General features: G+C 44.1%; 1 protein-coding gene across 4 annotated transcripts in view; it reads right to left on the reverse strand.

Moving 5' to 3' along the window:
* lto1 (LTO1 maturation factor of ABCE1) overlaps window positions 1–18349 on the reverse strand; it is a 142483-nt gene that overhangs the window by 40389 nt on the left and 83745 nt on the right. Inside the window, exon 5 of one of the 4 annotated variants that reach the window (XM_072592809.1) lies at window positions 17221–18170. The exons of the other annotated variants lie outside the window; for them this stretch is intronic. Within the exon in view, the coding sequence (XP_072448910.1) occupies window positions 17991–18170 (180 nt within the window). The 3' untranslated portion in view covers window positions 17221–17990. Of the gene's footprint in view, window positions 1–17220; window positions 18171–18349 lie in introns of those variants that run through there. 4 annotated transcript variants of the gene reach the window in all.

Below are 18349 nucleotides of genomic sequence, written 5' to 3' on the forward strand. Positions count from 1 at the left end.
CAGAAAATATTTCCAAGGATGTTGTCAGGAATGGAGGGCTTGAGTTATGGGCAGAGGCTGAATAGGCTGGGGCTCTTTTCCCTGGAGCATCAGAGCCTGAGGAGTGACGTTATAGAGGTTTATAAAATCATAAAGTGCATGTGTGAGAAGCCATGGTATTTTTCTAGGGTAGGGGAATCTAAAACCAGAGGGCATAATTTTAAGGTGAGTGGGGAAAGATTTAAAAAGGACCTCAAAGGCAACTTCTTCACGCAGAGGGTGGAGCGTGTGTGAAATAAGCTGCCAGAGGCTGTGGTGGAGGCTGGTACAATTACAACAGTTAAAAGGCATCTGGATGGTATATGAATAGGAAGGGTTTAGAGGGATATGGGCCAAGTGCTGACAAACAGGACTAGATTAGGTTGGGATATCTGGTCGGCATGTAAAAGTTGGGCTGAAGGGTCTGTCTCTGTGCTGTATGGCTCTATGATTTTATGACTGTATGAGTAGTGAGAACCCGAAACTTGCCACTGCTTCAAATTGTTGAGGTGAATAGCCAATGCATTTAAGAGAAATTACGCAGGAGACAAAAAGATAGAAATATATACAGATAACTGAAGTCAGGTGCAGGGAGACTCAAGTGCAACATACACACTGGCAAAGACCATTTGGACACAGTGGCCTCTCTCTGTGCTGTAATTATTGTAGAATCGGTGATGCCATCCATGATAGTGCAGCCTCCTGACAATTCCTGTCAAACTTCCCCTGTACATAATCGCCAAATGGGCGAGATGCCAGGGGTTTGCTGATGGCTGTGGTCCCACACAACAGGGAGAGTCTGGTTTTGGGAGAGGAGGAGGAGGAGGAGAACAAGTTAGAAAACTGCAAAAACAAAAAAAAAGTTCCCACAGACATCGGAACTTTTGCAAATGCGCAAGAATACCAACAGCAGTTGTGGTTTCATCACTTTTTTGTTGTATAAGCAATCCTTGCTTCACTTTCAATACTGAAAACACTGCCTTAGCTTTCAAATAAATAATTGTGCATTTACAGTCAAAAACTTACTTATAGATTATATTCAGAGCAGCAAATACCATGCTTGGAGTTTTTTTTACTATCTCTGGACCTCACAAGTTTTGAAGTCTTTCTGTGCAGTCAGGCCTGCATTATGTGACAGGGTATACAGTATTAGTTATGCAAGGAATGCCTTTGATCAGGAGTTTATGAGAAGCCATGTAACTAATCCACGTTAACAGACTGCTAAATGTGGCTCCTACGAAAAGTGTACTGTCTGGGAGCTGGCTACACAAATAGTGTGAATTAGGATGTAAAATTTGAGTTATCACATTATACTAACATTCATTTTGGGTATGCAATGTGACTGGAGGGAAAGAAAAATCGACACACCATGTTAGGAGTTGCAGTTTGTCTGACTGAACCCCTCTTCCTACACTGAAATATTAAAGGATTACAATTTCCCACTGTCTCAGATAACACTCTTAATTAGAAAATGGTCTTTGTGCTCTTCCACCTTTTTAACACTTTGCATTCTTGGAGATATTAAGATACAGGAAGCATGCATGAGCTCTGCTACTTATTGAAAATGAGTCCTGATAAATGCACATGGAGTCTCGGCATATAATTCCAATTCTGTTACAACACATTTTAATCTGAGAATTAGCTCAACATAACTATTAAATGTATTGGCAGGGTAGTTCTGTGCTGGTTCAGCTGTGCCATGAAATCAAAAGCTGGAATACAATACTTGGGAAGTTATGCCTGTATTTAATGTTGACTTTGGATGCAGGCTTCTGATAACCAAAGGGAAAAATAAAGTACAAGTTCTAACAAAAGATCCCATCAGAAACATTCACCTACCTGTCTGCCATGCCCCTTCAGAGGCTGACTGATAGGTTGCACATTTCATTCATATTCTGATTTTACTCGAGATAACCAAAGACATGCCTGATGAAGGGACAACTCCATAATTTATCATGCCTTTCTTTTATCATTACTTGCACCTAGATCCGGTTCTGTTTAACCAGCTGTCTGTTCATTTCTCTGAAAATAAAACAGGTATGACATGGAGGAACAAAAACTTCTGTGTGTGGCCATAACAAATTGGTGTGTTATTAACATGTGGGATGTGGGAGTCTCTGGCTGGGTTAGTATTTATTGCTTGCCCCCAGCTGCCCTGGAGAAGGTGGTAGCGAACTGCCTTCTGAATCTGCTACAATATGTTAGGTATAAGAGTTTACTTTGTGCAAATTAGACACAGATTCCCTATGTGACAATGGGTTCTGCTCTGGAGTTTGCTTGCAAGTCGATTTGTTCACAAGTGGGAACACAATGCAGGACACTATCGAGAAGGTGTTCATAAGTATAGCAAATGTTCATATGTTGGGTCTTCAAAATCATGTCTCAGTGGAAGATCTCATTCATAAATATGAGCGTTAGTAAGTCGTAACCCCCTGTAGTTTAAAAATATAACATCACTGTGAAGTACTTGTTGTGAGGTTGCTTGCAAATCTTTAACCTTTTATTAAATAAGGGTGAAATGACACCTTCTCCAGGGCAGCTAGGGACAGGCAATAAATGCTGATCCAGCCAGAGACTCCCACATCCCACATGTGAATAACACACCAATCTGTTATGACCACACACAGAGCAGAAAGAGGCTTTTCATGTTTGTTTTATTTTCAGACAGCTGGTTAAACGGAACAGGATCTACGTGTAAGCAATGATAAAAAAAAATGCACAATAAATTATGGAGTTGTCCCTTCGTCAGGCATGTCTTCAGTTATTTCAGACATTGGTATCATGTCACCAAGTCAACTTTTATTTGCAGTGCACAGTATATGGACTCTGACCAACCAGCTGAGAGCCTGTCTCCAGAGTGAGGAGAGTCCCTGAGACTCCTGTTTATATCTGTCAGCCAGGGGTCCCTGATTGGCCCTGGATTAGATTTCCAATTAGGGATCTCATACTCATCGAGATCCACCCGGCCAATCTAACAAAGGAGATGGTAGTTTCACAATTTTGGAGGACAAGCTCAGGATTCAAGTCCCACTACAGGACTTGATGGCTATGTGGTATGTATTCGTAATGGATTCAACAAGGCTAGTTGTCAGCCTGTTAATCCTGATACCCTTCATGGCAGACAATAAGAACTGGAGAGCTTCCTGGTTAGCCAAACTGCAGAAGGCAATGGAAAAGGTTAAGCATATCTATGGAACAATCCAAGAGAAGTTCATCTTCCACAATGATTCTAGAAGGCATGGGATCTGAAGAGAGGGAGAGTCTCCAGTGGTTATGCCATTGGACTTAACATTCTCACAAAGGAGGAGGCTTTGGGAATTTATCTTCACTAAAATAATAAGTAATTAGGCTCATAATGCAGGTCATAAAATCATAGAGTCATAGAGCTGTACAGCATGGAAACAGACACTTTGGTCCAACCCGTCCATACCGACCAGATACCCCAACCCAATCTCGTCCCATCTGCCAGCATCGGGCCCATATCCCTCCAAACACTTCTTATTCATATACCCATCCAAAGGCCTTTTAAATGTTGCACTTGTACCAGACTCCACCACTTCCTCTGGCAGCGCATTCCATACACATACCACCCTCTGCGTGAAAAAGTTGCCCCTTCGGTCTCTTTTATATCCTTCCCCTCTCACCATAAACCTATGCCCATTAGTTCTGGATCCCCAAACCCCAGGGAAAAGGCTTTGTCTATTTATCCTATCCATGCTCTTCATAACTTTGTAAACCTCTATAAGGTCACCCCTCAGCCTCCGACGCTCCAGGGAAAACAGCCCCAGCCTCTCCCTATAGCTCAGATCCTCCAACCCTGGCAACATCTTTGTAAATCTTTTCTGAACCCTTTCAAGTTTCACAACATCTTTCCAATAGGAAGGAGACCAGAATTGCATGCAACATTCCAACAGTGGCCTAACGAATGTCCTGTACAGCCGTAACATGACCTCCCAATTCCTGTACTCAGTACTCTGACTAATAAAAGAAAGCATTCCAAGTGCCTTCTTCACTATCCTATCTATCTGTGACTCCACTTTCAAGGAGCTATGAACCTGCACTTCAAGGTCTCTTTGTTCAACAATACTCTCTAGGACCTTACCATTAAGTGTATAAGTCCTGCTAAGATTTGCATTCCCAAAACGCAGCACCTTATCTGAAGTAAACTCCATCTGCCACTTCTCAGAACATTGGGCCATCGGATCAAGATCCTGTTGTAATCTGAGGTAACCTTCTTTGCTGTCCACTACACCTCCAACTTTGATGTCATTTGCAAACTTACTAACTGTACCCCTTATGCTCGCATCCAAATCATTTATGTAACTGACAAAAAGAAGAGGACCCAGCACCGATCCTTGTGGTACTCCACTAGTCACAGGCCTCCAGTCTGAAAAACAACCCTCCTCCACCACTCTCTGTCTTCTACCTTTGAGCCAGTTCTGTATCCAAATGGCTAGTTCTCCCTGCATTCTGTGAGATCTAACCTTGCTAACCAGTCTCCCCTGGGAAACCTTGTCGAATGCCTTACTGAAGTCCATATAGATCACATCTACCACTCTGCCCTTATCAATCCACTTTGTTACTTCCTCAAAAAACTCAATCAAGTTTGTGAGACATGATTTCCCATGCACAAAGCCATGTTGACTATCCCTAATCAGTCCTTGCCTTTCCAAATACATGTACATCCTGTCCCTCAGGATTTCTTCCAACAACTTGCACACCACCGAGGTCAGGCTCACCAGTCTATAGTTCCCTGGCTTGTCCTTACTACCCTTCTTAAACAGTGGCACCACGTTAGCCAACCTCCAGTCTTCCAGCACCTCACCTGTGACTATCGATGATACAAATATCTCAGCAAGAGGCCCAGCAATCACTTCTCTAGCTTCCCACAGAGTTCTAGGGTATACCTGATCAGGTCCTGGGGATTTATCCACCTTTATGCATTTCAAGACATCCAGCACTTCCTCCTCTGTAATATGGACATTTTGCAAAATGTCACCATCTATTTTGCTACTTTTCCACTTTGCTACTTTGATATCCTTTTCCACAGTAAATACTGATGCAAAATACTCATTTAGTATCTCCCCCATTTTCTGTGGCTCCACACAAAGGCCGCCTTGCTGATCTTTGAGGGGCCCTTTTCTCTCCCTAGTTATCCTTTTGTCCTTAATGTATTTGCAAAATCCCTTTGGATTCTCCTTAATTCTATTTGCCAAAGGTATTTCATGTCCCGTTTTTGCCCTCCTGATTTCCCTCTTGATTATACTCCTCCTTCCTTTATACTCTTCTCAGGATTCACTCAATCTATCCTGTCTATACCTGACATATGTTTCCTTCTTTTTCTTAACCAAACCCTCAATTTCTTTAGTCATCCAGCATTCCCTATACCTACCAGCCTTTCCTTTCAGCCTAACAGGAATATACTTTCTCTGGATTCTTGTTATCTCATTTCTGAAGGCTTCCCATTTTCCAGCTGTCCCTTTACCTGTGAACATTTGGCCCCAATCAGCTTTTGAAAGGTCATGCCTAATACTGTCAAAATTGGCCTTTCTCCAATTTAGAACTTCAACTTTTAGATCTGGTCTATCCTTTTCCATCATTATGGTCGCTGGTCCCAAAGAGCTCCCCCACTGACACCTCAGTCACCTGCCCTGCCTTATTTCCCAAGAGTAGGACAAGTTTTGCACCTTCTCTAGTAGGTACATCCACATATTGAATCTGAAAATTTTCTCGTACAGACTTAACAAATTCCTCTCCAGCTAAACCCTTAACACGATGGCAGTCCCAGTCTATGTTCCGAAAGTTAAAATCCTCTCCCATAACCACCCTATTATTCTTACAGATAGCTGAGATCTCCTGAAAAGTTTGTTTCTCAATTTCCCTCTGACTATTAGGAGGTCTATAATACAATCCCAATAAGGTGATCATCCCTTTTTTATTTCTCAGTTCCACCGAAATAACTTCTCTGGATGTATTCAGGGAATATCCTCCCTCAGCACAGCTGTAATGCTATCCCTTATCAAAAATGCCACTCCCCCATCTCTCTTGCCTCCTTTTCTATCCTTCCTGGAGCATTTGTATCCTGGAACATTAAGCTGCCAGTCCTGCCCATCCCTGAGCCATGTTTCTGTAATTGCTATGATATCCCAGTCCCATGTTCCTTACCATGCCTCGAGTTCATCTGCCTTCCCTGTTAGGCCCCTTGCATTGAAATAAATGCAGTTTAATTTATTAGTCCTACCTTGTCCCTGCCTGCCCTGACTGTTTGACTCACTTCTGTTCTCAACTGTACCAGTCTCAGATTGATTTCTTTCCTCAGTACCTCCCTGGGTCCACCCCGCCCCCACCCCCAACCTTACTAGTTTAAATCCTCCAGAGCAGTTCGAGCTAATCTCCCTGCCAGTATATTAGTCCCCTTCCAATTTAGGGGCAATCTGACCTTCTTGTACAGGTCACTTCTGCCTCAAAATAGATTCCAATGATCCAAAAATGTGAATGCTTTTCCCATACACCAGCTCCTCAGCCATGCATTCATCTGCTCTATCCTCCTATTCCTGCCCTCACTAGCTCACAGCACCAGGAGTAATCGAGATATTACTACTTTCAAGGACCTCCTTTTTAAATTCCTGCCTAACTCTCTGTAATCTCCCTTCAGAATCTCAACCTTTTCCCTTCCAATGTCGTTAGTTCCAATGTGGACAACATTGCTGGCCCCTTTCCCCCTTGAGAACATTCTGCACCCTCTCTGAGACATCCTTGATCCTGGCACCAGGGAAGAAATACACCATTCTGATTTTTCGCTGCTGGCCACAGAAACGTCTGTCTGTACCTCGGACTAGAAACACAATTGATCTCTTGGAAGTTGCCGTACCCCTCTTGCATTACAGCCAGTCTTAATACCAGAAACTTGGCTGTTCGTGCTATGTTCCCCTGAGAATCCATCACCCTCTACATTTTCCAAAACAGCATACCTGTTTGAAATGGGTATATCCACAAAAGACTCCTGTCCTAGGTTCCGGCCTCTCTCACCCTTCCTGGAGTTAACCCATCTATGTGACTGTATCTGAGACATCCCCCCCCTTCCTATAACTACCATCCATCACATACTGTTGCTGTTGCAAATTCCTCATCGCTTCTAACTGTGTCTCCAACTGATTCATTCGATCTGACAACATTCATAACCAACAGCATTTATTGCAGATATAATCCACAGTAACCCTTAAACTCTCTTTAAACTCCCACATCTGACAAGAAGTGCATATCAGTCTACTAAAGGCCATTTTTGCTCCTTCACAATTTATAGACCCAGAAAATAACATCATCTTATTCCTCTACAAAACACTGCCCCAGGATAAATTAATAGTTATGGCTTATATTTTAAGTTTAAGTTTAAGGTACCTGGACAAATGATCCAGAGACATTTTGCACTCAAGTCTGATCATGATAAGTAGCTTAAACAAATTAGATTACTTACAGTGTGGAAACAGGCCCTTCGGCCCAACAAGTCCACACCGTCCCGCCGAAGCGTACCCACCCATACCCCTACATCTACATCAACCCTTTACCTAACACTACGGGCAATTTAGCATGGCCAATTCACCTGACCTGCACATCTTTGGACTGTGGGAGGAAACTGGAGCACCCGGAGGAAACCCACGCAGACACGGGGAGAACGTGCAAATTCCACACAGTCAGTCACCTGAGGCGGGAATTGAACCCGGGTCTCCAGCGCTGTGAGGCAGCAGTGCTAACCACTGTGCCACCGTGCCGCCCACAAAGCACAGTGGAGAATGTGGGCAACGATCCCACTACCTCTGGAATAAAAAGCAAGAATCAGTTCTGGTGACTGTGAAGCCACCAGACTATTCTCGTAAACACACTAGTTTCACTAATGGTTTGCCACCTTTAACTGGACTGCCCCACCAGGGCAGAATTTAAAACAACGGCAGGAGACCTGTGGGGGACACACATCACTCTGCTGGTAGGGAATATTCCCACGGGTATGTCGGAGACAGAAAGAGGTCAATGTTTGCAACTTAATCCCTCATGGCAAGACTTTTGTACCTCTCCACTTACCCCTGATAACCTTTCACCCCTTTGCTTAACAAGAATCTATCTTCCTCTACCTTAAAAATATTTAAAGATTCTGCATTCACTGCCTTTGACAGACAGAATTCCAAAGACTCACAATCCTCTGAAAGAAAAAAAAGTTCCCTCATTTCTGTTTTAAATGGCTAACACTTATTTTAAACTCTGACCCTTAGTTCTGGATTGTCCCCTAAGAGGAAACATCATTTCAACATCCACCCGGTCAAGTCTGCTCAGGATCTGACGTGTTTCAATTAAGTCACCTCCGCCTCTTCAAAACTCGAGAGGACAGAAGTCTAGCTTGCCTAGCCTTTCCTGGGAAGGCAATCCACTCATTTCAGGGATTAGTCTGGTAAACCTTCTATGAACTGATTCCAACACATTAACATCCTTACCAGTAGCCCGATGCAGCCTTGCCAATGCCCTGTACAATATAAACATAAACTCCCTATTCTTGCATTCAATTTGCCTCATAATACTTTAAATTGTTGACTATTCAAACAGTAACACTAGTTATAGATTCTTCCATAAAAAGCAACATCCTCTTTACATGTGTTCAAAACCCCTTACCATACTCCCTGACACCCTTAACTGTGCAACCAAGTTCTGAACAATTGCTGCCTGCAAGTTCGCTGATGACACTACCGTGATGACACTACACTAACAACAACGAGTCAGAATACAGAAAGGAGAGAGGGGGCTTGGTGACGTTGTGCATTGAGAACAATCTCTCCTTCAATGTCAGCAAAACTAAAGTACTATCATTGACTTCAGAAAGAAAGGAGTGTGAAAATAGATAAGTCCCCTGGGCCAGATGGGATTTATCCCAGGATCCTCTGGGAAGCCAGGAAGGAGATTGCCGAGCCTTTGGCATTGATCTTTAAATTATCATTGTCTACAGGGATAGTGTCAGAAGACTGGAGGATAGCAAATGTAGTTCCTCTGTTCAAGAAGGGGAGTAGAGACAACCCAGGTAATTATAGACCAGAGAGCCTTACTTCAATTGTTGGTAAAGTATTGGAAAAGGTTATAAGACATAGGATTTATAATCATGTAGTCCTGAACCAATCTGCAACACTCAGTCGGGGTTAACCCCTTCAACGGGAAGACCAGCAAGTTTTGGGCAGAGCAAGGAGCTTCTTTTACTGAGTCGATGATCCTCAGGCACAGTTGATGTTCATCTCAGTGTGTGTCCCAGGGGACAGATCGCAAGCACAGTATCCTACATCACAGTACAGCTCAGGACAAACCTTGTCAAACACCACTACGTTCCATGCCAAATGCCTTCTTCACTATCTTATCTACTTTCAACTCTACTTTCAAGGAACTATGAACCTGCATTCCATGGTCTCTTTGTTCAGTCACTTTCCCAGTCACTTTCCCCAGGACTGGATGACTGTTAACTTGTCCTCTCTGGCTCCAACAAACCACCTATTATCCATAAGAATGCTGATTTGTATCTTCCATAAGTGGAATATATCATCAGGTATTGATATATTGGCTATTAAAGGCATGTAGAATCATACAATGCAGAAGAGGTCCTTCGGCCTGTCATGTCTGTACAGACAAAAAGCTACTCTAATTCTGCACTAGTCCTAGTTTCCAGCACTTGGCCCACACCTTTGAAAGCCAAGAACATTTCAAGTGCTCATCCAGACACTTTTCACAGTTTGTGAGTATCCCTGCCCCAACTACTGACCCAGGCAGTGCATTCCAGATCCACCCCACCATCATTCTATGTAACTAAGACTGCTTCTCCAAATCAAATAATCCACATGAAAGCTGATGCAAGGATATTCCAATCTTTTGTTTCCTTAGGTCTAATTGATTTTACTGTTCACTGTCTCAAATGTCCATCACTTTATGAAGTTTTCCAAATGTTATGATTCTGAATTACTGGTTAATGAAGATTAATTGATCATAAAGCATTGTTCTTAAGAACTTTTAAGTTTTCGTGGAGATTTTAACTTCTACATTCTTATTTTTCTTTTCCGAATTTTTCCTTTAATTACCATGAATTAAAGTTGAAAACTTCAGTATCAGAATTATTCCCCTATTCTTGCTATGGGCACTTTTTTCAAGCTTTTAAAGAGCATTGAAATAGCTTAAATTAGAGAGCTATCAGTTAACGTTTTGTACAAAATGGAGGAACAACATTTCCCCAAAGTTTTCCCCATTTTTTTCATGATTCCTCTCCCCTTTTTGATGCTATGGAGGATTTCTGTTCTTTCTCCTTTCTCTTTGACCCTTTAACACTGATTTATATTTTAAAAAGGCACCCTGTTGATAATGATTCATAAGTAATAATTTCACCTAAACAATAAATATTCATTGTTTTGAATAAATTCTTCATAGGACCTTTAAATTTTGCCATGTTCATTAACCAAATTATATTGCTAAATCTAAGCTGGTAGGTTTGTTGTCAGACATTTCATCACCATACTGGGTAACATCATCAGTGAGAGTCTCTGCTGAAGCACTGGTGGTTATGTCCCAATTCTCTATTTACAGGTTTTGGTTTTTAAGGTGTGTGATGTCATTTCTGATGTTTTTTCAAGGGAAGGTAGATAGGATCTAAGTCAATGTGTTTATTGAGGAGTTCTGGTTAGAACGCCATGCCTCTAAGAATTCTTTGTTTCGCCTGTCCTAGGGTGTGTGCGATGTCCCAGTCAAAGTGGTGTCCTTCTTTGTCTGTATGTGTGGAAACTAGTGATAGTGGGTCATGTCTTTTGATGGACAATTGGTGTTCATGTATCCTGGTGGCAAGTTTCCTGCTATTTTGTCTGATGTAGTGTTTTTTACAGTTCTTGCATGGTATCTTGCAAATGACGTTAGTTTTGCTGGTGGTATCTAATGGATCCTTTAGGTTCATTAGTCGCTATTTAAGTGTGTTGGTAGGTTTGTGGGCAACCATGTTGCCAAGGGGTCTGAGGAACTTAGAAATCTTACATTGCTGTTTCACCAATGTTCTTAACAGTGTCATTTTTTAACTAAGATTTTCTTGTAGCCTTTCCTGTTATTTTTTGAAACAATTATAGAGATACTTATTTGCTTAAGAGAGCGATGTCAGCTTTATTTTACCTTCTCAGCCTAAGATTGTCATTAAAAATTAAAAATGTTTCGCCCATACTTGAGGGGATTTAATTTCCCTAGGGTGTCCAATATCAAACACTGTATGGATTATGATTTGGATATTTCTGCTTGCTGATTTAGTATAATTAAAGATTTGGTCTTCACAAGATTTTTCAGTATTTTTAACAGTTTCTAGATGCTGGGCTTTCGCAGGTAAGCTCAATGTTGCTGCTGGTGCTACTGTTCTGAAAAATGGTGGCTGATTCATTTGAGTTACTGAGGATTTAAAGATGCATTCCTTTTTTTTATAACTTCCTTTTTTTTCTAGATAGCTAAGTTTTTGTAGAACTAAAGATTTCTTCAGGCAAGCACTGTCTCATCCAACATGAGGTCTTAGGTGGGAATTAGACTTGACAGTAATTAAATAGCGTCAAGTTCGTTAGAAATTATTGAATAACCAGTTGAATTTCTGGAATAACTGATGGCCTCTTGTGAGATAGCATGCTCAATTTAAAGTTCTAACAAAGGGTCACTAGACTTGAAACATTAACTCTGCTTTCTCTCCAGCTTCTGGATTAGTGGTGCTGGAAGAGCACAGCAGTTCAGGCAGCATCCAAGTAGCTTCAAAATCCTCTTGCAAGGATGCCTGCCTTGAAGAAGTTTTCCTCCTCTCTCTACAAGAATCTCAGGGAGTCCCTCTCCCACTGCAACTCCCAGGTCATTTCCTCTGCCCTGAAGCTCTTCAACCATGTCGTGAAACAAACTCGCTACCACAGCCACATTCGCTTTCTCAGTTCCTGCCTCGGTAACCAACTTATCCCACACGGACTCCAGACCACCTTTAAACCAGCAGAGTTCGGACCCGAACAGGACAAACAGTACAGACTACAGATTCAAAAACACTAGCAACAGTTCTCCTTCAAGATCCTCCGCTCCATGCTTGCAGTAATGCGCCGGCACCTAACCTCTCTCCAGTCAGCCCTGCCTCAGCTGAGGGCCACCGTCTCTCAGAATTGCAAAGGACCTACTCTGTACTACATCCTCAGGAGAATTCATACTCTCAACAAACAGTATTTCAATTCCATCTCAAACATCAAAAACTGTAAGTGCAACAAACTTTTATCCACCCACCTCCATAACCAGCGCTCCTCAAACATTCCAGAAGATTCCCCTGGCCTCGGAACCTATTCCACCATTAGCCATGCAGCTAATGCAGCTACCACCCCCACGCTGATTGATGATGTCATTCCACCCCCATCATGGCCACTCCCACAACCACTTCCACCCCTCACAATTCCTCATGCATCACACCTGACATCACTTCTGCCCTTCACATCATCGCTGGTACCACATGCTCAGTGACTCCCCCCACCCCTACTGCCACGGTCACCACCACTTCCGCCCCCACCAGCGCCACTCACCTGCATTCTGCTGACATGCCCCCCACAGACCCCACTGTCACTATCCCCACCCCCCAGAACCCCAAGGGGAACACTACCCCTGCTCATAACTCCACCCCCATTCCCCCCACCATCACACTCACTCCAGTTACAGGTTCCGCCACCACTCCCAGCTCTACACCCGCAACAGATCCCAGCTCCCGGCCCTGCCGAGTTTTCACCATCCCCTCAGACCTCCCCCTCACTGAGGACGAACGATCAGTCCTCAGCAAAGGACTCACCTTCATCCCCCTCCGTCCATGCATCAATGAATTTAATACACGCCGTGACGTCGAACAATTCTTCCGTCGCCTCCGCCTCCGAGCTTACTTTCACAATCAGGACTCCCGCCCACCTTCCGAGGACCCCTTCACCCACCTCCAACACACTGCATCCACCTGGACACACTGCGCTGGCCTATTACCTGCCCTCGACCTCTTCATTTCCAACTACCGCCGGGACATTAACCGCCTCAACCTGTCTACCTCCTTCCCCCACTCCAACCTCTCACCCTCACAACGCGCAGCCCTCCAATCCCTCTGCTACAATCCCAACCTCCCCATCAAGCCAGCGGATAAAGGGGGCGCAGTGGTAGTCTGGCGCACTGACCTCTACACCGCTGAAGCCAAACGCCAACTCGAGGACACCTCTTCCTACTGCCCCCTCGACCATGACCCCACCCCCCATCACCAAACCATCATCTCCCAGACCATACAGAACCTCATCACCTCAGGAGATCTCCCACCCACAGCTTCCAACCTCATCGTCCGGGAACCCCGCAGTGCCCGGTTCTACCTCATTCCCAAGATCCACAAGCCTGACCACCCTGGCCGACCCATTGTCTCAGCATGCTCCTGCCCCACTGAATTCATCTCTACCTACCTCGACACTGTCCTATCCCCCCAGTCCAGGAACTCCCCACATACATTCAAGACACCACCCACGCCCTCCACCTCCTCCAAGAATTCCGTTTCCCTGGCCCCCAACACCTCATCTTCACCATGGATATCCAATCCCTCTACACCTCCATCCGCCATGACCAGGGCCTCCAAGCCCTCTGTCTTTTCCTCTCCAGCTGTCCCCAACAGTACCCTTCCACCGACACTCTCATTTGTTTGGCCGAACTGGTCCTCACCCTTAACAATTTCTCCTTTGAATCCTCCCACTTCCTCCAGGCCAAAGGGGTAGCCAGCTATGCCTGTCTCTTTGTTGGCTACGTAGAACAGCCGACCTTCCGTAATTACACTGGCACCACTCCCCACCTCTTCCTCCGCTACATTGATGACTGCATTGGCGCCACCTCGTGCTCCCGCAAGGAGGTTGAGCAATTCATCAACTTCACCAACACTTTCCACCCTGACCTTAAATTTATCTGGACCATCTCTGACACCTCCCTCACCTTCCTGGACTTCTCCATCTCCATTAATGACGACTGACTTGACACTGACATTTTTTACAAACCCACCGACTCCCACAGCTACCTGGATTACACCTCTTCCCACCCTACCTCTTGCAAAAATGCCATCCCGTATTCACAATTCCTCCGCCTCTGCCATATCTGCTCCCAGGAGGACCAGTTCCACCACAGAACACACCAGATGGCCTCCTTCTTTAGAGCTCACAATTTCCCTTCCCACGTGGTTAAAGATGCCCTCCAACACATCTCGTCTACATCCCGCACCTCCGCCCTCAGACCCCACCCCTCCAACCGTAACAAGGACAGAACGCCCCTGGTGCTCACCTTCCACCCAACCAACCTTCGCATAAACCAAATTATCCACCGACATTTCTTCCACCTCCAAACAGACCCCACTACCAGCAATATATTTCCCTCCCCACCCCTTTCCGCCTTCCGCAAAGACCGTTCCCTCCGCGACTACCTGGTCAGGTCCACGCCCCCAAACAACCCACCCTCCAATCCTGGCACTTTCCCCTGCCACCGCAGGAACTGTAAAACCTGCGCCCACACCTCCTCCCTCACCTCTATCCAAGGCCCTAAAGGAGCCTTCCACATCCATCAAAGTTTTACTTGCACATCCACTAATATCATTTATTGTATCCGTTGCTCCCGATGCGGTCTCCTCTACATTGGGGAGACTGGGCGCCTCCTAGCAGAGCGTTTTAGGGAACATCTCCGGGACACCCGCACCAATCAACCACACCGCCCCGTGGCCCAACATTTCAACTCTCCCTCCCACTCTGCCGAGGACATGGAGGTCCTGGGCCTCCTTCACCGCCGCTCCCTCACCACGAGACGTCTGGAGGAAGAACGCCTCATCTTCCGCCTCGGAACACTTCAACCCCAGGGCATCAATGTGGACTTCAACAGTTTCCTCATTTCCCCTTCCCCCACCTCACCCTAGTTCTAAACCTCCAGCTCAGCACTGTCCCCATGACTTGTCCGGACCTGTCCTACCTGCCTATCTCCTTTTCCACCTATCCACTCCACCCTCTCCTCCCTGACCTATCACCTTCATCTCCTCCCCCACTCACCCATTGTACTCTATGCTACTCTCTCCCCACCCCCACCCTCCTCTAGCTTATCTCTCTACGCTTCAGGCTCACTGCCTTTATTCCTGATAAAGGGCTTTTGCCCGAAACATCGATTTCAAAGCTCCTTGGATGCTGCCTGAACTGCTGTGCTCTTCTAGCACCACTAATCCAGAATCTGGTTTCCAGCATCTGCAGTCATTGTTTTTACCTCGTTTTTTTCTCTCCAGCTGCCAGCCCTGCTGACTTTCTCCAGTAATTTCTGTTTCTGTTTCAAATTTCCAGAATCTGCGGTCCATTGCTTTTATTTTAAGAGAGAGTTTGCATTAATATTACTGAAACACCTTCACGTGGTGTTGGCAAAAAAAAACAGACCTAGTCAGGGTGCAGGCTTGCTCCTCCCAGGAACATTCTTTTACATCCTGCTGGGTGGAGCTTATCTTTTGATGTTAGTTAACCCATGCAGGTACTCTAGGGAAACAGAGCATTTCCAGCATCTCCTCACTTTATTTACTTTATTAATATACAAGTTAATATTTAAGAAAAGATTTAGTTAGGTGAGCACTATAGTTTGAAGTGTTGTTTGTTAGTATGGACCTTTCTGAAAAAAAGACACACTTTAACAAAGCTTCTCACCTTGCACTCATCAGGACACTTCACAAGAATGTCAATGTAATGTTTATAATGTATGAGGGCAGAGTGTCAGTTGGTTGGCAAGTGAACGCTGATTGGTCAAAGCATTGCATATGTGTAAACTCTTTGCAATTAAATCTTGCAAGTTTTGACTGGAATTATAAAAAAGAATCTGGAAATTTTTTATAGAAACACATCTTTTATTTCATTCACCCTGGGGATGTGGATGTCGTTGGCTGAGCCAGAATTTATTGTCCATTCTTAGTCACCCTTGAGAAGGTGGTAGTGAGCTGTCTTCTTGAACTGCTGCACTCTATGTGCTGGAGGTAGACCTGTGATATCAAGAGCAAGTCTTGGGGTTGTCCGTTCTGAGGCAGAAATGGTAATTGTGGAGGTCTGACCAAGTTATAATAATTGTCCTCTCGCTTTCACAGGTCCCCACTCACACAGCTCTCCATTAGCTCCTGCTACTTTCCCTTCTCACAGAATCACTGAGGTGGGTTGCAACAATTATCAAGCCTTGCAAAGGGCTCACAGTGAGGGAAGGTTTGAGTTAGGTTGTGGATCTGTTCATATGAATGGAGCAGGCTGACACACTGATTAATTGTGGTGTCCATTACAACCAAGCAATGCAAGCTTTGCCCATAAGTTCTTCTTAGCAAAGGTCACTGGATAACATTCGAAAGCTAAAACACAAGGTCACTGGATAACATTCTAAAGCTAAAACACAAGGTCACTGGATAACATTCGAAAGCTAAAACACAAGTTGATTTTCTCTACATTCATTGCATAGGATTTTCAAATCCAATTATAATAACCCTGTTAGCTCCTTGCTACAATTCTTACATTCACTCAGGATTTTTTCATACTTGTGGCTTCACTCAGTAAAAGCACAACTCATTAGATCTTCTGGGGACCATTCACCTTCCATAATTAATAAAATTAACAGTATAAGTGTGTAAGTCAGGCTTTGTGGATCAAGGTTGTAGGTAAACTTAGCATCTTGCAGATTTCAAAGCCCAGAGAATATAGAAAGAGGCATTATCTCATTTGTTGGGTCTTTGAAATGGAGCCTAGGTGAATTGACAAAAAGAAAACATGCAGGTTGTATGCTTTTAAAGAGGTTATGGGTGAACATTCACCAGACCACCAGTCCTCCTAATTACCACAGCCCCGTGGTAATAAAAATTCCTTTCATCAGCTTCATTTGATATATATTAGTGGACAGATCATTTATCAACAACCTACTGCATGCACCAGCTTTGTCAGGAAATCTCACCCATTCAAATAGAAATTCCATATTGACGAGAAGAGGGTTCATTTTGTTGGGACAAATAAATGAATTTGCCTCAAGCTAAAATGCCAGTGAGATAGAGATTGTACAACATCTGAAAATTCTTTGCTGCACTCTGTCATGAATTCTATAACCAATAAACTGGGAAACACATATCATCAACCAAATTAAATCAAATCTTTTTGAGCAGGTTATACTTCAGTGTGCTTTCAAGTCATTGTTAACAATTCATGCTGGCAATGTGTTAGAGATTACTCAGTAAATCTGACATGTTGTGGGCTATGCACACTTTTCCAATAATGTTGTAGTGTGAGATAGTGATGGTCAAGGCTCTAACTTCCTTCCTGTGACATGGCTGATCAGGGATCTCATCAGTTCCTTGGTCGTCAGGTTATAGGGTGGGACTTGAATTTGCATTTTTGCCTCAGAACCAAGGCCGCTACCTCCTGCAACACGACTCTCTACAAACAATTCACACAGCCTTCCTTTATTTCTCTTTCATGTTCTGCTGAATCCTTTGCCTTAGCAAATTCTTATTGGAAGACAAAGACAGGTCATTGTAATATCCTTGGTTATTGGCTGTTTGTGGTTGGTGAGGATGATAGTCTTCCCTGAGTCTGAAGACAATTGTTGAGGTCAACTGGAGATCTATCAACTTTAAACTTAATGACATGCAGGGCCCTTGCTGTCACATGGTATAAGTTTGAGCCATAACTTGTTCTTTTTTGTTGCTCTCATCTTCATCGCCATTGTGTCGTGAGGTCTCAAAGTGCTGGAGCCCACCTCACAGACTGCACCTCGCCCTGGTTTGGGGTCTGGGACAAGGAACTGATGTTGGTCGTACTTTTCAGTTTGTGTTGCTTGTCAACTTTCAGCAGATCGTTGAAACATCTGTCCTGACTGAATTGGGAGAAGACAACCTGTTTTGGGGACCTGGTGTCTGACATGGGAACGATCTAACCAACCGGACAAAGCCAATGATAGATGACCCTAGCCTCACTGCTTGTGCATGGAAACTGGTGTTGGTGTGCCTGTCCATCCAGTTGGTATATCCAGGCTCTTGCAAAAGCAGCACTGATGCTCTGATTCCAGTACCTTGAGGTTCCTCGTATACAACAGCCATGTTCCAGCTCAGACTGAAAGACAAGAATCACAGCCACACAGTCAAACATGAGCTGTGTTTAAGTTTTGACTCACTTCCTCAAGTGTCCAAAGTCTGAACCAACAGATTTCTGCTCACATCAATTTTCTTTGTCAATGTCAGGGTTCTATGAAAGTTACATTCCAAGGTTTTCTTTTCAAAATTATAAATTGA

The sequence above is a fragment of the Chiloscyllium punctatum genome, chromosome 22 (genome assembly GCF_047496795.1).
Source record: "Chiloscyllium punctatum isolate Juve2018m chromosome 22, sChiPun1.3, whole genome shotgun sequence".
NCBI classification, from domain to species: domain Eukaryota; kingdom Metazoa; phylum Chordata; class Chondrichthyes; order Orectolobiformes; family Hemiscylliidae; genus Chiloscyllium; species Chiloscyllium punctatum.